The 19,362-nt window shown below is 38.4% G+C and overlaps 1 protein-coding gene and 1 non-coding gene across 5 annotated transcripts; one reads left to right on the top strand and one right to left on the bottom strand.

Moving 5' to 3' along the window:
- Window positions 1-422: 422 nt before the first annotated feature.
- trnap-agg (transfer RNA proline (anticodon AGG)) lies at window positions 423-494 on the bottom strand. Its single transcript has one exon. It is a non-coding gene; the product is annotated as a tRNA-Pro (tRNA).
- Window positions 495-1,499: 1,005 nt separating this feature from the next.
- On the top strand, window positions 1,500-19,262 carry fam114a1 (family with sequence similarity 114 member A1). 4 transcript variants are annotated; one of them, XM_084715402.1, is made up of 13 exons: window positions 1,500-1,613; window positions 3,525-3,827; window positions 5,129-5,213; window positions 5,321-5,541; window positions 7,103-7,237; window positions 7,413-7,565; window positions 7,643-7,805; window positions 12,229-12,311; window positions 14,376-14,609; window positions 14,803-14,942; window positions 15,750-15,822; window positions 17,180-17,233; window positions 18,347-19,262. In XM_084715402.1, exons 2-13 carry the CDS (start codon window positions 3,531-3,533, stop codon window positions 18,470-18,472), a joined length of 1,764 nt encoding a protein of 587 aa, XP_084571528.1. In that variant the 5' UTR covers window positions 1,500-1,613; window positions 3,525-3,530; the 3' UTR covers window positions 18,473-19,262. The 4 variants fall into 4 exon arrangements, with proteins under 4 accessions (XP_084571528.1, XP_084571527.1, XP_084571525.1 ...); XM_084715401.1 differs by having other exon boundaries at window positions 12,226-12,311; XM_084715399.1 differs by having other exon boundaries at window positions 7,643-7,844.
- Window positions 19,263-19,362: the final 100 nt, after the last annotated feature.

Raw genomic sequence — 19,362 nt, 5'->3', positions numbered from 1 at the left:
TAGGTTATCTAATTTGCTTATTTGATTTGAGTTAAATAAATCAACTTTGATTGTCATATCTGTGTGTGTGGCCTCCCTTTTTTTGCCGGACTTGAGCCAGGTGGTGACAATGACAACAAAAACAAAGATCAGGTCTGACTGTGTATGTGTGTGTGTGTGTATATACACACACATATGTATGTGTGCGTGTGTATAGATAGATAGATAGATAGATAGATAGATAGATAGATAGATAGATAGATAGATAGATAGATAGATGTAAAATCTAGGCTACGGCATTATTCTAAAATGAAGAGCTGTACAGTGTACATGAAGAGGATGTGCAAAATATTGAAGAAGGTGTAAAGAAGCACTATTGGCATACCATAAGGCAATGATTTGAGATCATCAGTATCCCACCATGTATGTTTTGAGGAAAAGGTGGGCTCGTCCGGGATTTGAACCCGGGACCTCTCGCACCCTAAGCGAGAATCATACCCCTAGACCAACGAGCCGCGGTGCAACACTTGACTTACCTTAAGATATAAAAATTGTATCAATGCAGCGAATAATGCTTGTTTTGAAAGGATTATAGTCATTGTTGAGTACAATAAAAAATTGTTAATAGGCTTTCGACTCTAAAATGCAATGAATTCCTCACAAACCCACCGTATGTCCTAATCAAACATAAAGTATTCAGGCGAAGGAAGATGATTCCCTCCTTCTCACATGCGTCTTCGCTCACAGAAGGCGTAGCTTCTACATTTTTTAAAACTAATAATGCTAACGAAACTGTAAAACAATACCTACTATAGTTTGTGAAACAGTTATTATGACTGTAAAAAATAGCATAGTAACAGCCTGTCTTTATTTGATGCTTTTGTTGTGCTCTGTTTTTGTACTTGCTTACTAGGGAAAGTCAGCAGCTTCTTCATACAAATTTAAGCAGGCAGTGCAGCTTAGCTCCCAGCCACATGCAGTTCAGTTCCTAGCTTAAACTACGGTTCGCATCCTTCATCCCTTTCCCACTTTTTAAACTCCTCATACTCCTTTCCACACTTCTTCTACATATATCTGTTCATTCATACTTTCAGTTTACCATGAAAACCTTAAAATATTCCACATCTTTCATACATTGTGACTCCACTCCATTCATTCTGAGGCAACTTTTTATCACTTTTCCAAATATTCACACTCCTTCAGTTGCTTCTTAATACAAAGCAGTGCTGTTTAGATCCCAGCCTTTCCTTCAGCAATACAGTTTATCTTTGTCGAGCAGTTCAGTTCAGTTCAGTTCCCGGCTCATATCATTTTATAGTAGTCTGCATCCTTCACCCCTTTCCCACTTTTTCAGCTATTCAAACTTCTTCAAAAAAAAGTTGTATCTGAATGGTGCTATTTAAATAAACTTGCCTTGTCTAAAGAGAATTTCTTTATTATTAGCTGCTGTAGCTTACTAGCATGTCGAGTGATGAGTATCTCTGAGCTGTAGTTACTTGTGAGAGCAGACTAACAGACGACAGCTGTTCCTGAGGCAGGCAGTCATCTTGTCTGTAGTTACTCTTCGGTGCAGTCACTGACCGGCCTGCCGACGTGGCGGGGCGGAAGAGGAGCCGCTGTCTGACACCAAACGGGTGAGCTGCACTGTCACTTTCACAAAAACAAAACTGTCTTTGAGCTTTATAACTTTGATTTGCCTGCAACAACTGAGAGACGCGAATCTGCATAAACATAAACGGGCGTTAAAGTTTCATTCATTTTCCGCAGCGTTGAAATTGTGTTTGTGTCACCCGTTAAGATGATAAAGCTGCGAATAATAGCCTAATTGTCATATTCGCTTTCAAATACAACAATGGTCTTTGTTGAGTGTCTGCTTGGCATCGTTGTGTAAGTTGTCATGGTGTAATAATGTGTTAAAATAGTGTTAAAAGAAGAAGAAGAGGCTTCGACATACGTGGAGAAGGCTCATATTGATGTTTTGTAAGGATTATCTTGATTTAACCACCTTCAATGAATAGTTAGAGGCTACAATTTAATCTCTTCAGGCTTTCATTACAGTTTATGGATTAAGTACTACATTTATTTTCTCATTACTTAAAAGCATAACAAGAAAATATTGTCACATCATACTTGCACGTACTATTGTGCTTGTTCTGCAGGCTTTTTTTTTCCTGGACAAATATATATTGGTATTGTGAACCAGTTTATTTACCATCTTTTGTACACCGTTTGTCAGAGATAAGGTTGTTATAAATTGCATTTTGCTGCCAGGAAACAGCCTTAAACAAACTTAACAGTGATTGAAAACATAGGAGGATGACAGTAATGATGTGGATGCATGTACAGGAACTGACCACCAGATGGTGCTATTGAAGCGATAATCAATGATAGTGTTTCAATTTTCACTTTTAAACTTTCCTATTTTTCCCTTAAAAATCCACATATGATGCAAAAAAAAAAAAAATAACAGACACAATGGGATAATGTGCATCATTGCATTTTAATTGTTGCATCATTTTCAAATACTGCTGTCAGCCATTTACTAATTCTTAATAAAAAATGTTTAAAAATAACCATTTCTGAGAGATTATACAATTAGAAATGATGAAAAATGCAACATACTGAAAAAAATGACTTCGCTTAAAAATATCTTATTAAATTTCTTATTCAGTGATTATATTTCGTTTGGACACTACCATAACATCTTATTTGTGCTACAGTAAACTTACAGCAAAATAATGATTATAATTGATTGCATCTGTTTACTCTTTCTGTTCTGTGTCTACCTTAAAGCTTGTGTTTTTATTCATGCATCAAATATTAGATATTTCACTTTCTTGTAAGTTTAATCATTAGAAATATATTAACCAAACCCAGTAGATACAACATTTTCTAAGTAAAGAGAAGGACAGACATGTGGATGTGGTGGTGAAGTGACAGCTGCATGCTGCAGTGATGGTCACCTCACCAAAGAGAAATGTTTGCGAACACGTTGAATTAAATTAGTGATCTTTGTGTCTTGATAATTTGAACTTTGTGCTAATATGAGGTGTCTGAGCATGTGAGTTAATGTTTTACATATTGACTTCAGACAGAAAATCAATCTGTAACTACAAATTAATAATTTCAGTAAATTCTCAAGAAAAATGGGTCAAATATTCTGTGGTTGTGGGAAACGCTGACCAACATTTTTCAGCATTTTCTGGACCAAACAACTAATCGATTAATCAACAAATTAATCAATCATGAAAATGATTGTTAGTTGCCGCCATAAAACAATTAATGTAAACAGGATTTTGCAGGTTAGTTGATAATAAAATTTCTCATTAGTTACAGAACTAATTGAATACTGCTGAGAAAATTAAGCCAAAGCAATCACTAAATACGCTAAGGTTACGTTTTCCAAAATTCTGTATTTATGTAGAAATTTAATAAATGTATTTGTACGTTGTAAGCTTAATTTTATGTTATGTATACTGTGTAGGAAAGGTTTCTCAGATCAGTACTTTCAACTAAAACCCACTAAAATCAAACATATCTTCCAGATCACCATGTCCCAGACTGCCCCCTCTGACGCAGACCCCTCCGCTGACATCATCACCCCTCCAACCACTCAATCCCCTCTCGATGACCCAGACTCCCCGGATGTCCCGCTGCAGCCTCCTCTGATCCCAGAGAGTCTGGTCCTCCCACAGGCGACCGAGGAGACGACCACAGAGGACACTACCATCGTCACTGAGACTTCAGAGGGTTGGACCGACCAGCCGGAGCCTCCCGCTGAGGGTCAGGTGATCGAATGTGACCAACCAGTGAGCCTGGAGCCAGAGGCTGCAGAGGAGGATGTGGAGGTCTGTAGCCCTGATCTATCTGGTTGTAATTGAAATTTTTCTTGACATATAGTGCATATGACACTTCTAAATTCTTTATTTTTAGGGCCAAAACTGATATTGATATTTGAGAGTTTAGAGATCTAATTATGGTATATTATCTGATGTCAAAGTTTGAGGGTTCTTTTTTTTTTCTTACATAAACACATAAAATAAACAAAACAGACAAGGATCCCTTAAAATAGCTTTTATGTGTCGAGAAGGCCATTTTGTAGTTGAAAATTAAACTTGTCAGTGCTCTCTGGAGGACAAACCATAAATTCATCATCACACCGTTTCTAAATGATCTCAAACATGTTTTTTGACATTTCTGTGCTGTAGTTTCTCGTTATGGGTTGGCAGACGTGTGCATTTTCACTGATATATCTGCATAAACTGTTATCGACTGATTTAACAGCTGTTGCGCAGAAATGTTCTCCTTTAGACCGTGACTGCTGTCAGGTTTCCCACGCATCCTGGAAGACCTGGAAAACCTGAAAAAAAAAGTTTCCATTCATGAAAAATACATGGAAAAGGAGAGGAAAAGTGAAATGTCCTGGAAAATCTTGTGTTCTCCTGGAAAAGTTATTTCAACATTCTCCAGTTTTTTTTTTAGCTGAGAGGGAACTGCTAGGCTGTCGGTCAGAACTCCACAAAAAGAAACATTTCTATCAGAAAGTTATGTTCAGGATCATAATAAAGTTCAAATGGATGAGAGTATTTTGAATAGTCTGTTCTCGGTTATGTTGCGGAAATGCTGTGAACTCCAAGTCACATCACATAGTGGCACAGACAGGTTGGATCCGTGTCTGTCGTACCAACGAGATCATCACTGAACGTATCCCAGAAAAGTTCTGGAAAATGATTTTCCGGAAAACAATGGGAACTCGAAAAAATTTACAAATTTAAAAATTCTGCATATTCTACCTTTAATTATCTTTATATCAATTATGATATTACTTTGAATTAATTGACTTAAGAGTCAAACGATCAGTCAATTAATTAGAGTATTTTGATTAAAAAAATGTCAAATTATTTGTTGATACATTTTCTCTGTAAAAACACTTTGGTCAACGCTCGTTTTTAAATGTGCTTCTCAATTTTGGGATTTTCCATGCTTTTTCTTTGTCCTGTATGACAGTAAGAGTTTAGTATCGTAGATTTTGGACTATGGAAATAATACATTTTTCTGAGAATTTATACTGCTGTATCTCTAGCAGTTGTAAAAATTTGCAGACAATTGCAATGTTTTCTAACCATTACTGTAATGTCTGTGTGTGCAGAAGTCACTTCAGGAGAAGGAGAAAGGTTGGGGAGGTTGGGGTTCGTGGGGAAAATCTCTCCTGAGCAGTGCCACCTCCACTGTCGGTACGTCTTCTGTTGTTATTTTCTTTTGCTGCCTCGTTGCTCCTCATCCACACTTTTTCTCTGGCTTTTTCCTGAGTCTGTACCTCCATGTGTGTGTCTGCCTGCAGGTCAGAGCCTGACCTCAGTTAAGACGAAGGCAGGAGAGGCTCTGCGTCTCCACAGGACCTCGGTAGGAGAGGAGGCACGAGAGGAGGAGGGCGCAGAGGAGACAGAGGGAGAAGGTGAGAGTGGAGAGACTGACCTCTCCAGTTCTGGGGAGTCATCTGTGAGTGCTGCAGCTCCTGGCAGGGGCGTTTTCTCAACCATCACACATGCTGTGCAGAACACAGTGAGTGAACTTCCTCTCTCTCTCTCTCTCTCTCTCACACACACACACACACACACACACACAAACTGCAAAACTGTCTGTTCGCCAAGTTACAAAATCATGTGACAAAAACCTGCCAGTGGAGATAAAGTTACTGAATTTCAGAAGCTGTTACTTGAGGCATGATCCCGGTTTACAACCTTGTTTGTTTTGCGATATTGACAATTGCTTTATGTATAAGTGTGTGTGACTTATTAAAATTTTTAGTAAGTCAAAGTTGACTTAATGAGATACAGTATATTCTGCCTTTTCTCTTGGCCCTCCTCTGCCCTCACTCTGCATGTAGGTTCAGACCCTTGTAGTGAGACGAACACTGATTGAAGATGGCGTTGGTCCGGAAAACAATTGTATAAATGTGAAAACAGCATTGAAAAAAACAGCAGAAAGTCTAAAAGTAGGTTTAGGTAAAAAACACTTGATTAGGCGCATGGAAAGATTATTGTTTGGGTTTAAATGGTCACTCTTGCGAGATCTTTCTGGGGTTCCCTTATAGACATGACACCAACTGCAGAATAATAAGTTACCATGGTAACTAAAGATTACTAGTCAAGCTTCTGAGATGGCATCTCGAATATGAAGTGTCTGAAGTGTTACTCACATTATGAAATTTTGCCATAGTAGATGGATCAGAACTTAGTAAGTCATATTTTTTTATTTATATCTTTGTATTCTTTCTTTATATATTTGTTTTATTATTCTTAATTTTTAAAATCAAAATTTACCATAAAGAATGGGCCTCCATAATTTACATGAGGAGTCAATAAAAGATGCTTGTCAGTATTGATATGTCTGTTCTGGAACTGTACCGTCTGGGGCTGCAACAAGCAACAGCACATTTAACAGCTAGCAACATAAATATTTTGAGATTGCATCTTATAGATATACAGTTTGGGATTCAAGTCAAAATTTTGAATTAGTTTCTCATAATATCGACGCATTGTCTCTTAGTTGTGATTTAAAGTCCCATTGTTTTTGCTAAGGTAGAATGATGTCATCCAAAATAATTCTAAATAGTAGAAATGCTCCTCATTTTCACCACAAGGTCATCATCAACCACATTTTCCTCACTCTCCTCTCCTTCATCAACGATAACTTTGCATTTTACCAGTTAATCTGAGGGTAGCTGACAGCTAGCTTGGGCTTCATCTGGTTGGTCAAATGGTGTGAATGCATGACCCGTGTATTGAGGGCTGCACCTGATAGGTCAAATGTTCACATGCTAAGTGTTAATGCATGGCGTGTGTCACTTAACAAAAGTTTATTAATCGCTTTTCAGGCAGTCTTGTAATGTGTTTATTACGCCGACCGTGACAATATGATTTATCTGTCAGCACAGCAATATCTACTCGGTTTAACTTAGCAAGCCAAATTTTATTTTATTTTATTTTATTACCTTATTTTTATCATTCCTAATTCTTTCATCAGTTTCTGTATGTGCTCCTTGTTCGCTCTAGTAATTTGCTTTTTTCTGTCTCTGCCTCCTCGTCTGTCTTTGGCGTCTCTCCGTCTTTTTCTCTCTCAGGGTAAGTCAGTGATCAGTGGAGGTTTGGATGCGTTGGAGTTCATTGGAAAGAAGACCATGACCGTTCTGGCTGAGAGTGACCCGGGTTTCAAAAAGACCAAGACCCTGATGCAGAAGACCGCCTCACTGAGTCAGGCACGCTGATACACACTCACAGAAAACCAATACAGCTCCTCCTGTCAGATGCATAATGTAAAACTTGTGTATTGTGTGTGAGCGTGGATGGAATAATTTTGTGATTTTCAGTGGAAACCTCTCTGAGATGACAGCTCTGCAGCATGTTAATTAAGATTTTTCTGTGGTTTTTCAGATGTTGAAAGAAGCCAAAGAGAAAGAGCGGGCGCGTCTGGGCAACCAGCCAATCAGTGCGCCCACAGCTCACTACGGTATTCTGTTTGACGACTACCAGGGCTTGTCACACCTCGAGGCCCTGGAGATCCTGTCCAATGAGAGCGAGGTCAAGGTAAGTGTGAGGAATATCGAATACTTTTCAGTCGTCTTTAAAACAGTGTTGCTGAAGTCGTATATATCTGCTCTTAGGTCCAGGCTTTCCTCTCCTCCCTGGCAGAGGAGGAGCAGGAGGAGGTGAAGAAGGAGCTGATTTTCATTAAGGACATCTTCATCAAGAGAGAGGAGGAGGAGGAGGGGGGAGAGGAAGAAGGCAGAGAAGCAGGAGAAGGAGGAGGACAGACGAAGGATAACGGTGATCTAAGTTCCCAATTACACTGTTCTACCCCCCTATGTGAGTGACCCAAACAACCGACCACCAGACCTGCTGGAGGTAGAGGAGGTCCCTGAGCACTGACCCAGGATCAGTTGGCCTTATTCACATTTTCTGCTTGAACTCTGGCAGACGGACAGATAGAGTCCTGACATAGTTAGCATGAGTTCCTCTGGTTCCATCGTCTCAAAGTCAATGGGTTTTTTTGAATGGGTTTTTAGTTAGATGGATGAAATAAGGTCTGTTGTCAACACAAGCCGATTTAAACATTTTGTTCTAAAATACAAAAGTAAATTTTCAAGTTTTTCTTAAAAAGGCGGTTGCTAACTAGTGGCTTAATGAGAATACGGAGATTGTTGGGGACATTAAATATCATCATTCTGAATACTAGTCACATAGTGGTGGTGACATCAAGTCATGTGACAATGGTGTAGTCTGTTTATAGCATGATGTTACCTTTTTACTTCTGTTGATTGCATTTATGCTTCAGAAATCATGAAAGTTCATTTGTGAAGATTTGGTGTTCATTTCTCCACGTTTCATGAACTTTTGTTTACCACAGACTTTATTTTCTGCAGTGATCCAAAATTCACTGGAAAGAATCCCATTGGCTTTTTGTGGAGGGAAACAGAGCGATGCTAACTTGTGTGTTGGCCTACATAAATGTGTCATCCTTGCAGCACTGTATTGGATCAATCAGAAGTTTAGAATCAGAACTGATATTTCACTTTGGTTGAATTTTCCATTCAGTCTTTTTGCTCAGTGTGCCATTTTAAGTACCATATCACGCACTCCACCGATTTTACTCATTGATATCACTTTACTGGTCATGAAGAATGAAAGCTGTGGACATTTATCAAGCAGGGATGGTCCAACTAAAAACCAGAGCTGGTTTATGTTTGACTCATACTAGTCCATTTGTCCACTTGTCCATTCTTTTTATGGTCAGAGACATTATGTTTGTGGTTTGTCCATTTCTCCGTCCGTCCAAATCTTGTGAATACAATATCTCAGGAACAACGTGAGGGAAAACTTTTTGCACAAACATCCACTTTCATGGTCAAAGGTCAACGTCACTGTGACCCCCACAAAACATGTTTTTGGTCATATGCTAATTATGACACAATTTGGCACAAATGTGGGATAAATGAAGTCATGACCTTTTATATCCATAAAGATCAAAGGTCAACTTCACTGTGACATCAAGTGTTGGCTTGTGGATGGAGACATACACCTCAGACGTAGTAATTTTAATATTAATCTGTCTCAGAAGTTCCCTAAATGTGTGTCAGTGCAATACTAAATTGCTCAAGTGCCCCTTTTAATGCAAGAAGCTCATGTCAGGAAAGTGATGCACATCTGTATTACTATCACAGCTAGTGATACAGAATGATTGTGACGTCTCATAGGAAGAAGATGACAAGATGCTGCCTTGCTTTTCTAACAGTTAATTAAGATGAACAGTGCACTGGTTCCTGGAGGCTTTAGCAAACACCAAGACACGAAAAACAGTTAATTGTGCTGTCAGAAACAAAATAAGGTACTGGTTGGCCTGTCAGAAAATGATTGGGGTGGGGCAAGGGACTGAATATAATATTTCAGTTAAGAAAAAAGTAAAATCTTCCCCAGAGTTGTTAATATTTTGTTTGGACCCTACAATTGACTTAGAAAACTGCAACACCCTTCGTTCAACATGTCAAAATAGTATATTTATAGAAAACATGAAGAAGTGGTGAATATGCCTGCCATACTTTTTAACACAGAGTTGCTGAATAAATGATTATTACTGCCACTTAACGAGTGAAGCGGTGAACATATATAATCCTCCCCCTTTATGAACTCCTCTCCCTCCTGATAAAAGTCTCTTTCCTTTATCTCAAGCAAATTGCTGACATAGGTAACATGACTGACAGACTTAACAGCATCGTAGCTGGTGACTGTAACTGCGCTGCCAGTCATTTTTATCCCAAATGTCTCAATCTGAGCTGACAATTCTGCTTTAATTGCGACATAACAGTAACTCATGCATGTCAGCCTGTGACGTTATGTGGTGTTTGATTTATATCGATCCCTGTAGGTGAAATCTTCTTTTTGATTGTCTGTGTGTGGACAGGGGAGTCACAAGACTTGGACTCAAGGTACAAATTTGATGACTTTAGACTCAATTTGACAAGATTTAAAAAAGACTTGCAGCTTGACTTGCACTTAAACACCAATGACATGTGACTTCACCTAGACTTGAGCCTTTTGACTTGAAAATATTTGATACCTTCTCCTAAACCCAAAGATTAGAAAATATGTTATTTAAAAAGTGTGAATCCAAGAATAAATCAGGCCTCTTCTTTTCCTGAATAAACTACTAATAATAATATGATAATATGTAAAAATTTCTACATTAAAATGTCTAAAAAAAACACTGGATGTATATTATATACCTTATTGAGTTGCATATTTGCATTATCCCAAAAGTTTCCAACAATTTTCAAACTGAAGAAATCCATAATTTATTCAAGATAACAGTGCAATTTGTACCAGCCACTAAAACACAGGATAGATCAGATACATCAGAGAGTGAGGAAGGAATTTGGAGTAACTAAATGTAACATGAATAAAACTGTAATAATACCTCGTCTATGAACATGATTTCTACCTGAATCATGTCAGATTTTCATCAACTGTGGTATTTCTTTAAAAGTGAAGATAGCAGCTCCCATGATCTCATGCTACTTCACAACATCATCAAACTCTGTCTTTTGTTATTTTAATGTCAGTGTTATTTTTATGTGAATCAGAGCTCTGATTTGCGTAAAGCAGAGCTATAAATAAGTTAGCAGTAATGTTAGTCACCTGCAATATAACTGAAATGTTAATGCTCATGTTTTTCTTTTCTTTTTTTTTTGTTGACAGTGTTACCAACCTGACATCAAGTTTGTAAGAATAATTTCCTTGTGAAAACATCCAAAACACCATCTTGTTTTATTAATTTGTTCATTTTGGTTATAAGTAGCTGTTGTCAAGTTAAAATTAATCCATTTAAATATTTAGAATGTTTGGCATTATCAGCATTTTGATTGGATGGTGCATGAAATTAGTTTCACAAAATTAAGAGTTTTGCAACTGTCGCTAATATGTTTTAGTTGTGTGCTTTACACCATGCAACTCAAGTGCAACTATATGTTTCAACCAATTCAAGTTTCACTGTATAAAGCCAGTCTTACTGAGATCCAGTTGGAAAAAAATGAGACCAAACATAATTTCACGTACAAATACTATGTGGTGGTCAACAAAAACAAAAAAAACAAAAAACAAAACTGTAATATGCAAAACATGCAGGTCAAAAAGAGTATAAACTTCAAAGTTCAGTCAACATTTGGTTAAGAGCATGTCATGACTTGGAACTTGACTTTGGACTTGAGTGCGAAGACCTGAGACTTACTTGTGACTTGCAAAACAATGAGTTGGTCCCACCACTGTCTTATCCACATGGACGTCAAAGGTCAAGGTCAGGAGCAGAGCAGTCAGTTTGGATTCAGTTTGTGAGACATTTCAGCAGAGAAGTTGAGTGTTAGTGTCATTGTCTTTCTCAACATTTTCCTTGTATTTGGGGAAAAAGTTAGAAAATCCTATTTCTCACAGAAATGACAGCAATATTATCCGATTCCCTCAAAACATACACAAATTATTTTTCCTTGTAAAAGCCTGGAAAAGCTTAGACCCTCCTGGGAACCCGTGTTGGAGGCGTTTTGTTCCTGATCTGTTGTCGTAGCCGCTGCTTAGGAAGTAGAAAATGTTCTACCAAAGTGAAAGTCAGTGTCGAGGGGATGCCAAGTGATGCCAAGTTTTTGGTTTTTATCAAATCTCACCAGCCAACTTGTCACATTACATTTTAAAAGCTATATGTAATCATATCCTGCTCGACGGGTGCCCTGAGGCGATGTCAGAGCGGTGCAGGGTTCAAAGCAGACAGGTGTCCCTTTACCTCGAGGGTGAAACACTGATCTGATCCAGTGTCGGTGTTCAGGGGCCACTGACACGTTCGCATCACATCACAGAGTCAAAACATCAAGATGTTAAATCTGCATGTGTGCTGCTGCTGTGCACATTTAGCTCTAATTATAATTTATATACAGGAGTGTGAATTAATTTGGCACGAAAACAAGAATCAGACGAGCGCAGAATCTCTGTTGTGCTGTTAGCTGAAGGCAAACAAGAAGATTATCATTATGATCTCAGCATGGGGGAAATCAAACTGCTGCACGTGCTACAAACTGCTCTCATTTTACACTTTATGTATTGCTTTAACATTTGCTGTGTAAACTGAAGTATACTGACGGGATGTGTGTGTGTGTGTGTGTGTGTGTGTGTGTGTGTGTGTGTGTGTGTGTGTGTGTGTGTTTGACAGCAGCGGATGGAGAGGAGTTTGTGAGTGTTCTCACTGAGCTGCTGTTTGAGCTTCATGTTGCTGCCACACCAGACAAACTCAATAAGGTGAGTCACACGCATGTACGGTACTTTTATTCTTGTATTTATGTACAAATTGTCATTACTACATTATTGTCACAGTGGTGTCATGATTCCATCCGACTTTTGATTCCAAGGTCATGATTTGATTTTTCAATTCAACCATTTGTTTTTGCACTGGCGGTTATGCCATAGTTACATTATACTCTATAGATTTGATTTGTAAAGATCAGCAGATTATTGGTTTTATGTCCTGACTGTCGTTTAAATGTTCAAAAGTTTCCTTAAAAGATAGTCTATATGGTATCAACTGTGACAGCTCTGTTTGTTTTTTTTCTTTGGGCACGTGGAGGGAAAGAAAATACTGGGAGAATCACAGATTCTGCCTTTTCGATTTGAATATCGAAATTGAAAGCTCATTTTGATCGATTATCAATTTTTAATATTGGAACTGTGACACCCTTAGTACTCAATACTCATGGGTCAGACCACACCCATCTTCAAACTCTCAACTACACATCTCTAAAGTTCTGTGGCTACATGTTGTGTAGTTGTGACACTATTGTGTGATAAACTCTGTTTACGCACGGCACAGTACTCAAATCCACCTCTGAGGTAGTTCCCACTACAGAAGGTGTCTCCAGGACCACATTGCTATGATGAGACCATACACACACACACACACACACACACACACACACACACACACACACACACAGTGCATACCAGTGATTGCAGCTGGTATGCAGTGATCGCGGTTTAAAATGAACGTGAGGCAGGGGCCTAAAGTGGGGGAGCCAACGGCCCCTTTCCTGCTTCCTACCCCCTTACATCCAGTGCCCTTACTTGGACCACACCCATCTTCAACCTTGGCCTTCACTTTGGTCTCAATTACACAGTTGTGAAGTTTTATGACTCCATCTTGCACTGTTGTGATGTTTAAGTTCTACAAATATTGTAGAATTCATATTCATAGTGTGACTCAAAAACCCATCCATTTTGTTCTGTGTTCAGGTAAAGCTTTTTGAGTTATCAAATTAATAAATCAAGTACACAAACAAAAGTTATGTTTACATTATAAGTGTTGACTGCATTTCCTTCCTCATAAAACATTTTCAAAGTCAGTTTTAAAAATGATTTTTATTGCGATTTGCTTACATGCATGTTTACCTGCTAGCAGTCTTCTTCTCTACTGCCTTTGTTGGCAGTTTGCTGGTTCTTTTTTTATTTGTGTGATTTTATTTATGTAGATCAGCCCACATCACATACACTTCACATAAACCAAAAACATACACACTCAACTTAACAATGACCCCCCCCCCCCCCAAAAAAAAAAATGCAGAAGAAATTTACTAAACACCCAAAACAGGTAACCTCATTATGTTGATACTTTCTTAGTTTGCTCATTTTACATAAAGCATAAATGAACATAAATCTTTATAGTCATCTCATCTTTATCGTCTTCTATCCTCTAACAGTTGAAATAAACACTTTAGGAGCACAAAGATTCTGGCCTCAATATTTTTAGGTAGACTTTAACCTCCTAAAACTTAAGATTAAACCATGATTTTATGAATTCACAGATCATAACACTGCTTCCTATATAGTTTAAAATTGGTCTATTTATTCTTTTATATAGCTATTTACTTTTCCATATTTAAATAATACATTGCAACATTTCTTGGCACATTACCACTACCAACTGTTGATCAGCAGAATAGTGTGAAATCAGCATTTGAAGTAGAAGTAGACTGAATATTGTAGGTAGGTAACTCCCTCATGAACCTGATTTACAACCATTCATCACAAAGTAACTCCTGGAATACGTTGATCATCACAGACAAATGTAGTAACAAAACACTGGAGGCCATTATTTCTACACACAAACACACGCACACAGGTCCACTCCGTCTTGCCATAATCGTACAAGAAATATAAAAGTTGTCACATTTGAAGTCCTTCTGCATATTCAAACTCACATCTATGGAACCCACATTAGCATATAATCGTGTATATGCATCTGATTAGCATACATCAGGATAGCGATTTCTCACCACATCGAGCTGATGGGTGGTAATTATGCATCTCCAGGCTCGGATGAAGGCCCATGATTGGGTGAGCGAGGTGGAACAGCCTGTCACTACGGAGACGGTTGGCAAGGAAACGCAGGACCAGCCGGGAAGAGAGGCCTCACCTGGAGAAAACGAAGAGGAGGAGAAGAAGAAAGATGGAGAGGAGCAGGGGGAGAAGAAGAGCGAGGGGGAGGAGGTGAAGGGAGGAGAGGAAGAAAAGAAGGAGGAAGAGAAAGACCCCAGATCTGTGGAGGTGAGGTCAACTCAACACCATCATGTGACTCAAGTCATCAACAGTAGAGACTTTTCTTGTATTCTTTTTAAATTTAATCTTCTCCTGCTGTCACAGGCTGAATTAATTTGATACAATTACTCCATACATATATCTGTGTGTGTGTGTGTGTGTGTGTGTGTGTGTGTGTGTGTGTGTGTGTCCCTCTCCCCAGGCTGTCTACCTGTCCTCAGTCGGCAGTCTGGCTGAGGTGACGGCCCGCAGTATTGAGCAGCTCCACAAGGTGGCAGAGCTCATCCTCCACGGACAAGACCTGGAGAAACCAGCCAGAGACCAGGCGCACATCCTCACCAGGTGTGTGTGGAAGAAGTACTCTGATCTTTTACTTAAATAAAAGTACCCCATTACAAGTAAAATTCATAAATTTAAAATATTACTTAAGTAAAAATTCAGATGTATTGTAACTAAAATGTGCTTAAAGCCCAACCCCGTTTGAACACACCGCATGAACAGAACTGTGTCCATAGCAACGGTCAGACCTTAGAATGCCATAACTGACCAATCAGAATTGGGTTTTTTAACAAAGCTTTGTAATAAATTTATATTAATATTTTGGACTTTTTCTTTAATATGATTTTAAGTGAAATATTGTAAATATTGGATAATTTGACCTCTCTTGGATTCGAACAGTTACATAAAACTATCTGAAAAGTTTATAAGAGAAAAGTCCATGAACTTCTCACAGCCATCTGAGAAATGCCAAACAAGTCAAACTACAACTGTTTTAATCCTCCACTAACTGTAGTCTATAAAATGGTCATATGTTTTTTAAAGTAACTAGTTATTATAGCTGTTAAATATACAGTGTGTAGTGGATGTAGTGGAGTAAAAAATATTCCCCTCTGAATTTACTGATGTAGAAGGATAAAGAAGCACAAACTGTAGTAGAGTAAAACTGTAGTAAAGTACAGCACATAAGTAAAAGTACTTAGTTACTTTCCACTACTGGGTATATATGTGTATGTATGTTTAGTGTGTGTGTGTGTGTGTGTGTGTGTGTGTGTGTGTGTGTGTGTGTGTGTGTGTGTGTGTGCGTGTGTGACAGAGAGAGACAGACAGAGAGCATAATGAGTTTTGTTATAACCTACATTTTTATTCCAGGTTGACGTGTGCCATGTGTAAGGAGGTGGAGTGTTTGGCCAAGAAGTTCTCTGATACACTGCTTCTTGTTGGGGTAGGTGAAAGGGATTGAGTGTGTGTGTGTGTGCCTGTGTGTGTGTGTGTGTGTGTGTGTGTGTGTGTGTGTGTGTGTGTGTGTGTGTGTGTGTGTGTGTGTGTGTGTGAATAGTAGGGATGTTTAAGGATAAGGCTGGTATTTTTTCTTACTGTCAACAAATCCCATCAAACATACAAAGCCAACAATGTGTTAATCCGTCTCTCAGTACTTCCTGACTTCCCCACCATGTCTCAGCGCTCATCCCTGTGGCTCTCAGCCCTGAACCCACTGGGTCCCACAGAAGATGTAAAATACCTCACAAATACAGACTTTTTTTTTAAAGGCTCAGACGTCTTACACCATAGGGTGATACAGGAGTGGATTTTCACTCCTGTCCCATCCTAATCCCATGAGAAAGTAAAGAAAAGGTCTGTCCCGTCCCAATGCTGGAAGCATGACTCCTGTCCCATCCTGTTCCTGTGTTGCCCACAGTCCACAAACATCATGCACTTGTCAGGTGGCTGCAACCAAACAACTTGAATAATAATCATATTGGAATAGTTATATTGGAGCTGCATATTCATATATAAACACTGACCCATTGTTATTATGATTCCCGTCCTGCCCACTCCTGTTGACTTTTTTCCTGTCCTGTCCCAGTCCAGAGATAAATAGTGAAACTGGGCCCCATCCTGTGGGAATCCAGTGGCCCACAGGATTCCCCCCCAAAAAATGTCAGCCTCCACTGGGCACTGTAGCTTCTAAAAATGTCACTCCATCAGGAGTAAACAGTGCATTTGTTTTGGACTATTTTCAGCTGTAGATTAATACATATTTCAAGCTCTTGTGAGTATTTACAGCAGCAGGATGGTGTATGTTTATGTGGGACTGACTGAGAATAAACACATGTACACGGTAGTGAGGGTAATAACATTTTGCAGCATCCTTTAGTGGCTGGCCATCTGTATACATAGAGCCTTTTAATGAAGTATGAACAGGTATACTGTATATGGGCCAGGTTTCACCCTTTGTGTAAAACTCTCAAAGGCTGTGAAACGCATTAGTTCAATAAAAAAAAAGAGTCCCCCTGAAAATCAGACATCAATCATCCTTTATTTCAGTACGTTTTGGCAGGTGAAATAGCATCTATATACATGAAGATGAAGGGAAGTGCAGTTCCTTTATACAGTAATGTAGTTTTCTCCTAGAATATGTCGGCAATAATGAAAAACTAAAATATCACCAGACTTATCCTTTAATGCCTGTCTTTGTCCTACTGAACCCCTGGTTTTTCCATCAGTGCACTTTGATTATGATCTTACATCTCCGCTCTCTGCTGCATCCTGTCTCTCATCTCTGGCTTTCTGTGTCTCAGGCCCGGAGGAAAGCAGAGGAGTTGAATCCACTGGTCGATAGCGTGCTGCTAGAGGTGAGATGCTCAGATTTCTCCTCAGATGATCTTGATTATAATCGAGTAACAATTGAATGACGTAGTGATGCAATCAGCAGAGCCAGCCAGAATGAAGACTGCTCAAAAAGAGTTAACAATCATTGCTCAAATTATGTGATACTTGATCCTGTTTGATTGGTTAATGGGTACCAAGGTGAGGTAACATATACAAAGATTTTTAAAGATATGTTTATAGATTAAAAAAAAAAGACAATAGGTTTTGAACACTGGGAATACACTAAAATGTAAGTTCAAGCAGCATTTGAATTTAAAACTGAATCCTAAATCATATTCCACAATATTTTATTGAGATATGAATGTTTTTGTTTTGTCTTTAGTATTTTCTTATGCTTTAATGCTTCATTTAAAGTGTAACTTCAGTATTTTTCATCCTGGACACAAAATAAACAAAAAACACCAAATTCACACAATAACAGAAACAAACAAAACCACCAAAGGACACACAATAACATAACTTAACTAATCAATCAAGGACTTGCAAAAGGTAAGTCAGTAGAATCCAACCAAAGAAAACAGATAAAACCAGTAGAAAGAATCTGTCAGTAAAAATCAAAGCAATTACAACAAATAAAACCAACAAAGGACAGCCAGCATGCAAATCAAATATATAATAACAGATGGAAAGCAATTAAATTTTGGAAAGACTTTTCAATAAAAGTATGTTTTAAGGAAAGATTTAAAGATGTCACGGCACGATTTCCTCAGGCAGCTCGTTCCATAACTTTAAATACAGTTATCCTTAAACACTTTATGTGCTCGTGCTGCTTATATGTTGTGGTGAGATAAAGATGATTTTCCACTTTGGAATAAAATATTTTTTTATTTTATTCCATTCTTTACACCCACTGTGTGGCTGACAACATATTTGATGTAGTTAGGTTCATATGTTTTTTTAAAAAAACATCTGTAACAAAATCATTTTGTGGGCATATGGGAAATGATGATGATGATGATGATGATGATGATGATGATGATGATGATGATGATGATGATGATGATGACGATGAGGGGGAGGAGGAGGAGAGGGAGGATGATGATGAAGGTTTATATGGTTCTCCTGTTTGTCTGCAGGGCTCCAACAGTACCAACTACATCCAGAATGCATTTCAGCTGCTGCTGCCCGTCCTGCAGATCTCCCACATCCAGAGTCAGCACTGTCGTTCCACCACAGAACCAACAGCACAAACACAGCAATAACACACACACACACACGCACACACGCACACACACACGCTACCTGCTCACCCGCTTGTCTTAATGTATCTATTGTTGTACAGTGAAGTATAGAGAATAGATTATTCCAGATTAAGTGCTTAAATCTACATTAAGTGCCATAGCAACAGGAAGAAGATGTTTTATATATACAGTACATAATATAATCATGAAGATAACAATTTAACAAGCAGATGCACATAGAGGTGACCCATATGCAGGCTGTATGTGTGTCTCTTCCGCGTCTTATCTCTAAATGTTATTTTGACTCTGTATAACAGTTGATATTTTGCGTTGACGAACCAAACGGTGTTCCGAGCTGAACCGAGCTCAGATCATACCTGTCAAACTAAAGATGAACCAAAAATAGACAAGTACTGATGGTTCTGAAGGGACCCTATATTAATGTATATTATGCTTCTTTGCACTCCTTATGGTCCATTGATATCTCAACAAGAAGAGTACTGACTGTTTCACTGACATTTTTTGATCGGGTTTGAGATAAAATGCCAGTATTAGTGATTATACTCAACACTTTTGCTTGTTTTGTTTTTTTAATGTTAAATTATGTGAAGCAACACTACATTATAGCCTATTACACTCTTATCCAGTTTGATTTGAAAGGTAAATCTCATCTACATAGTTTAGATAAGAAAATATTTAGTTCCTCTTCTCCCTTCTTGTGTACATTGAAGATGTAATGCAGGTGAATTCATCTCTAATTATCTTTTGTTGTGCTGCTACACTTAAAAAAGTATTGATTGACATTTTACAAGATTTGTTTAATTGCTTTCATGCAGAGTGTTAGGTGAGACTGTCATGTTTGAGAAAAATGAAGCCACAGCTAGCAGACACTTAGTTTAGAGGTAACCAAA

The sequence above is a fragment of the Lutjanus erythropterus genome, chromosome 3 (genome assembly GCF_056507025.1).
Source record: "Lutjanus erythropterus isolate fLutEry1 chromosome 3, fLutEry1.hap2, whole genome shotgun sequence".
NCBI classification, from domain to species: Eukaryota; Metazoa; Chordata; class Actinopteri; order Lutjaniformes; family Lutjanidae; genus Lutjanus; species Lutjanus erythropterus.
This window is presented reverse-complemented; position numbering and strand designations above follow the sequence as displayed.

Excerpts from the sequence above, each read along its gene's own strand:
- fam114a1 (XM_084715398.1), top strand. The coding sequence starts at position 3,531 with ATGTCCCAGACTGCCCCCTCTGACGCAGACCCCTCCGCTGACATCATC. Across the intron at positions 14,943-15,749 it reads CAGGCGCACATCCTCACCAG|GTTGACGTGTGCCATGTGTA; the intron begins GTGTGTGTGGAA and ends TTTTTATTCCAG. Across the intron at positions 15,823-17,179 it reads ATACACTGCTTCTTGTTGGG|GCCCGGAGGAAAGCAGAGGA; the intron begins GTAGGTGAAAGG and ends TCTGTGTCTCAG.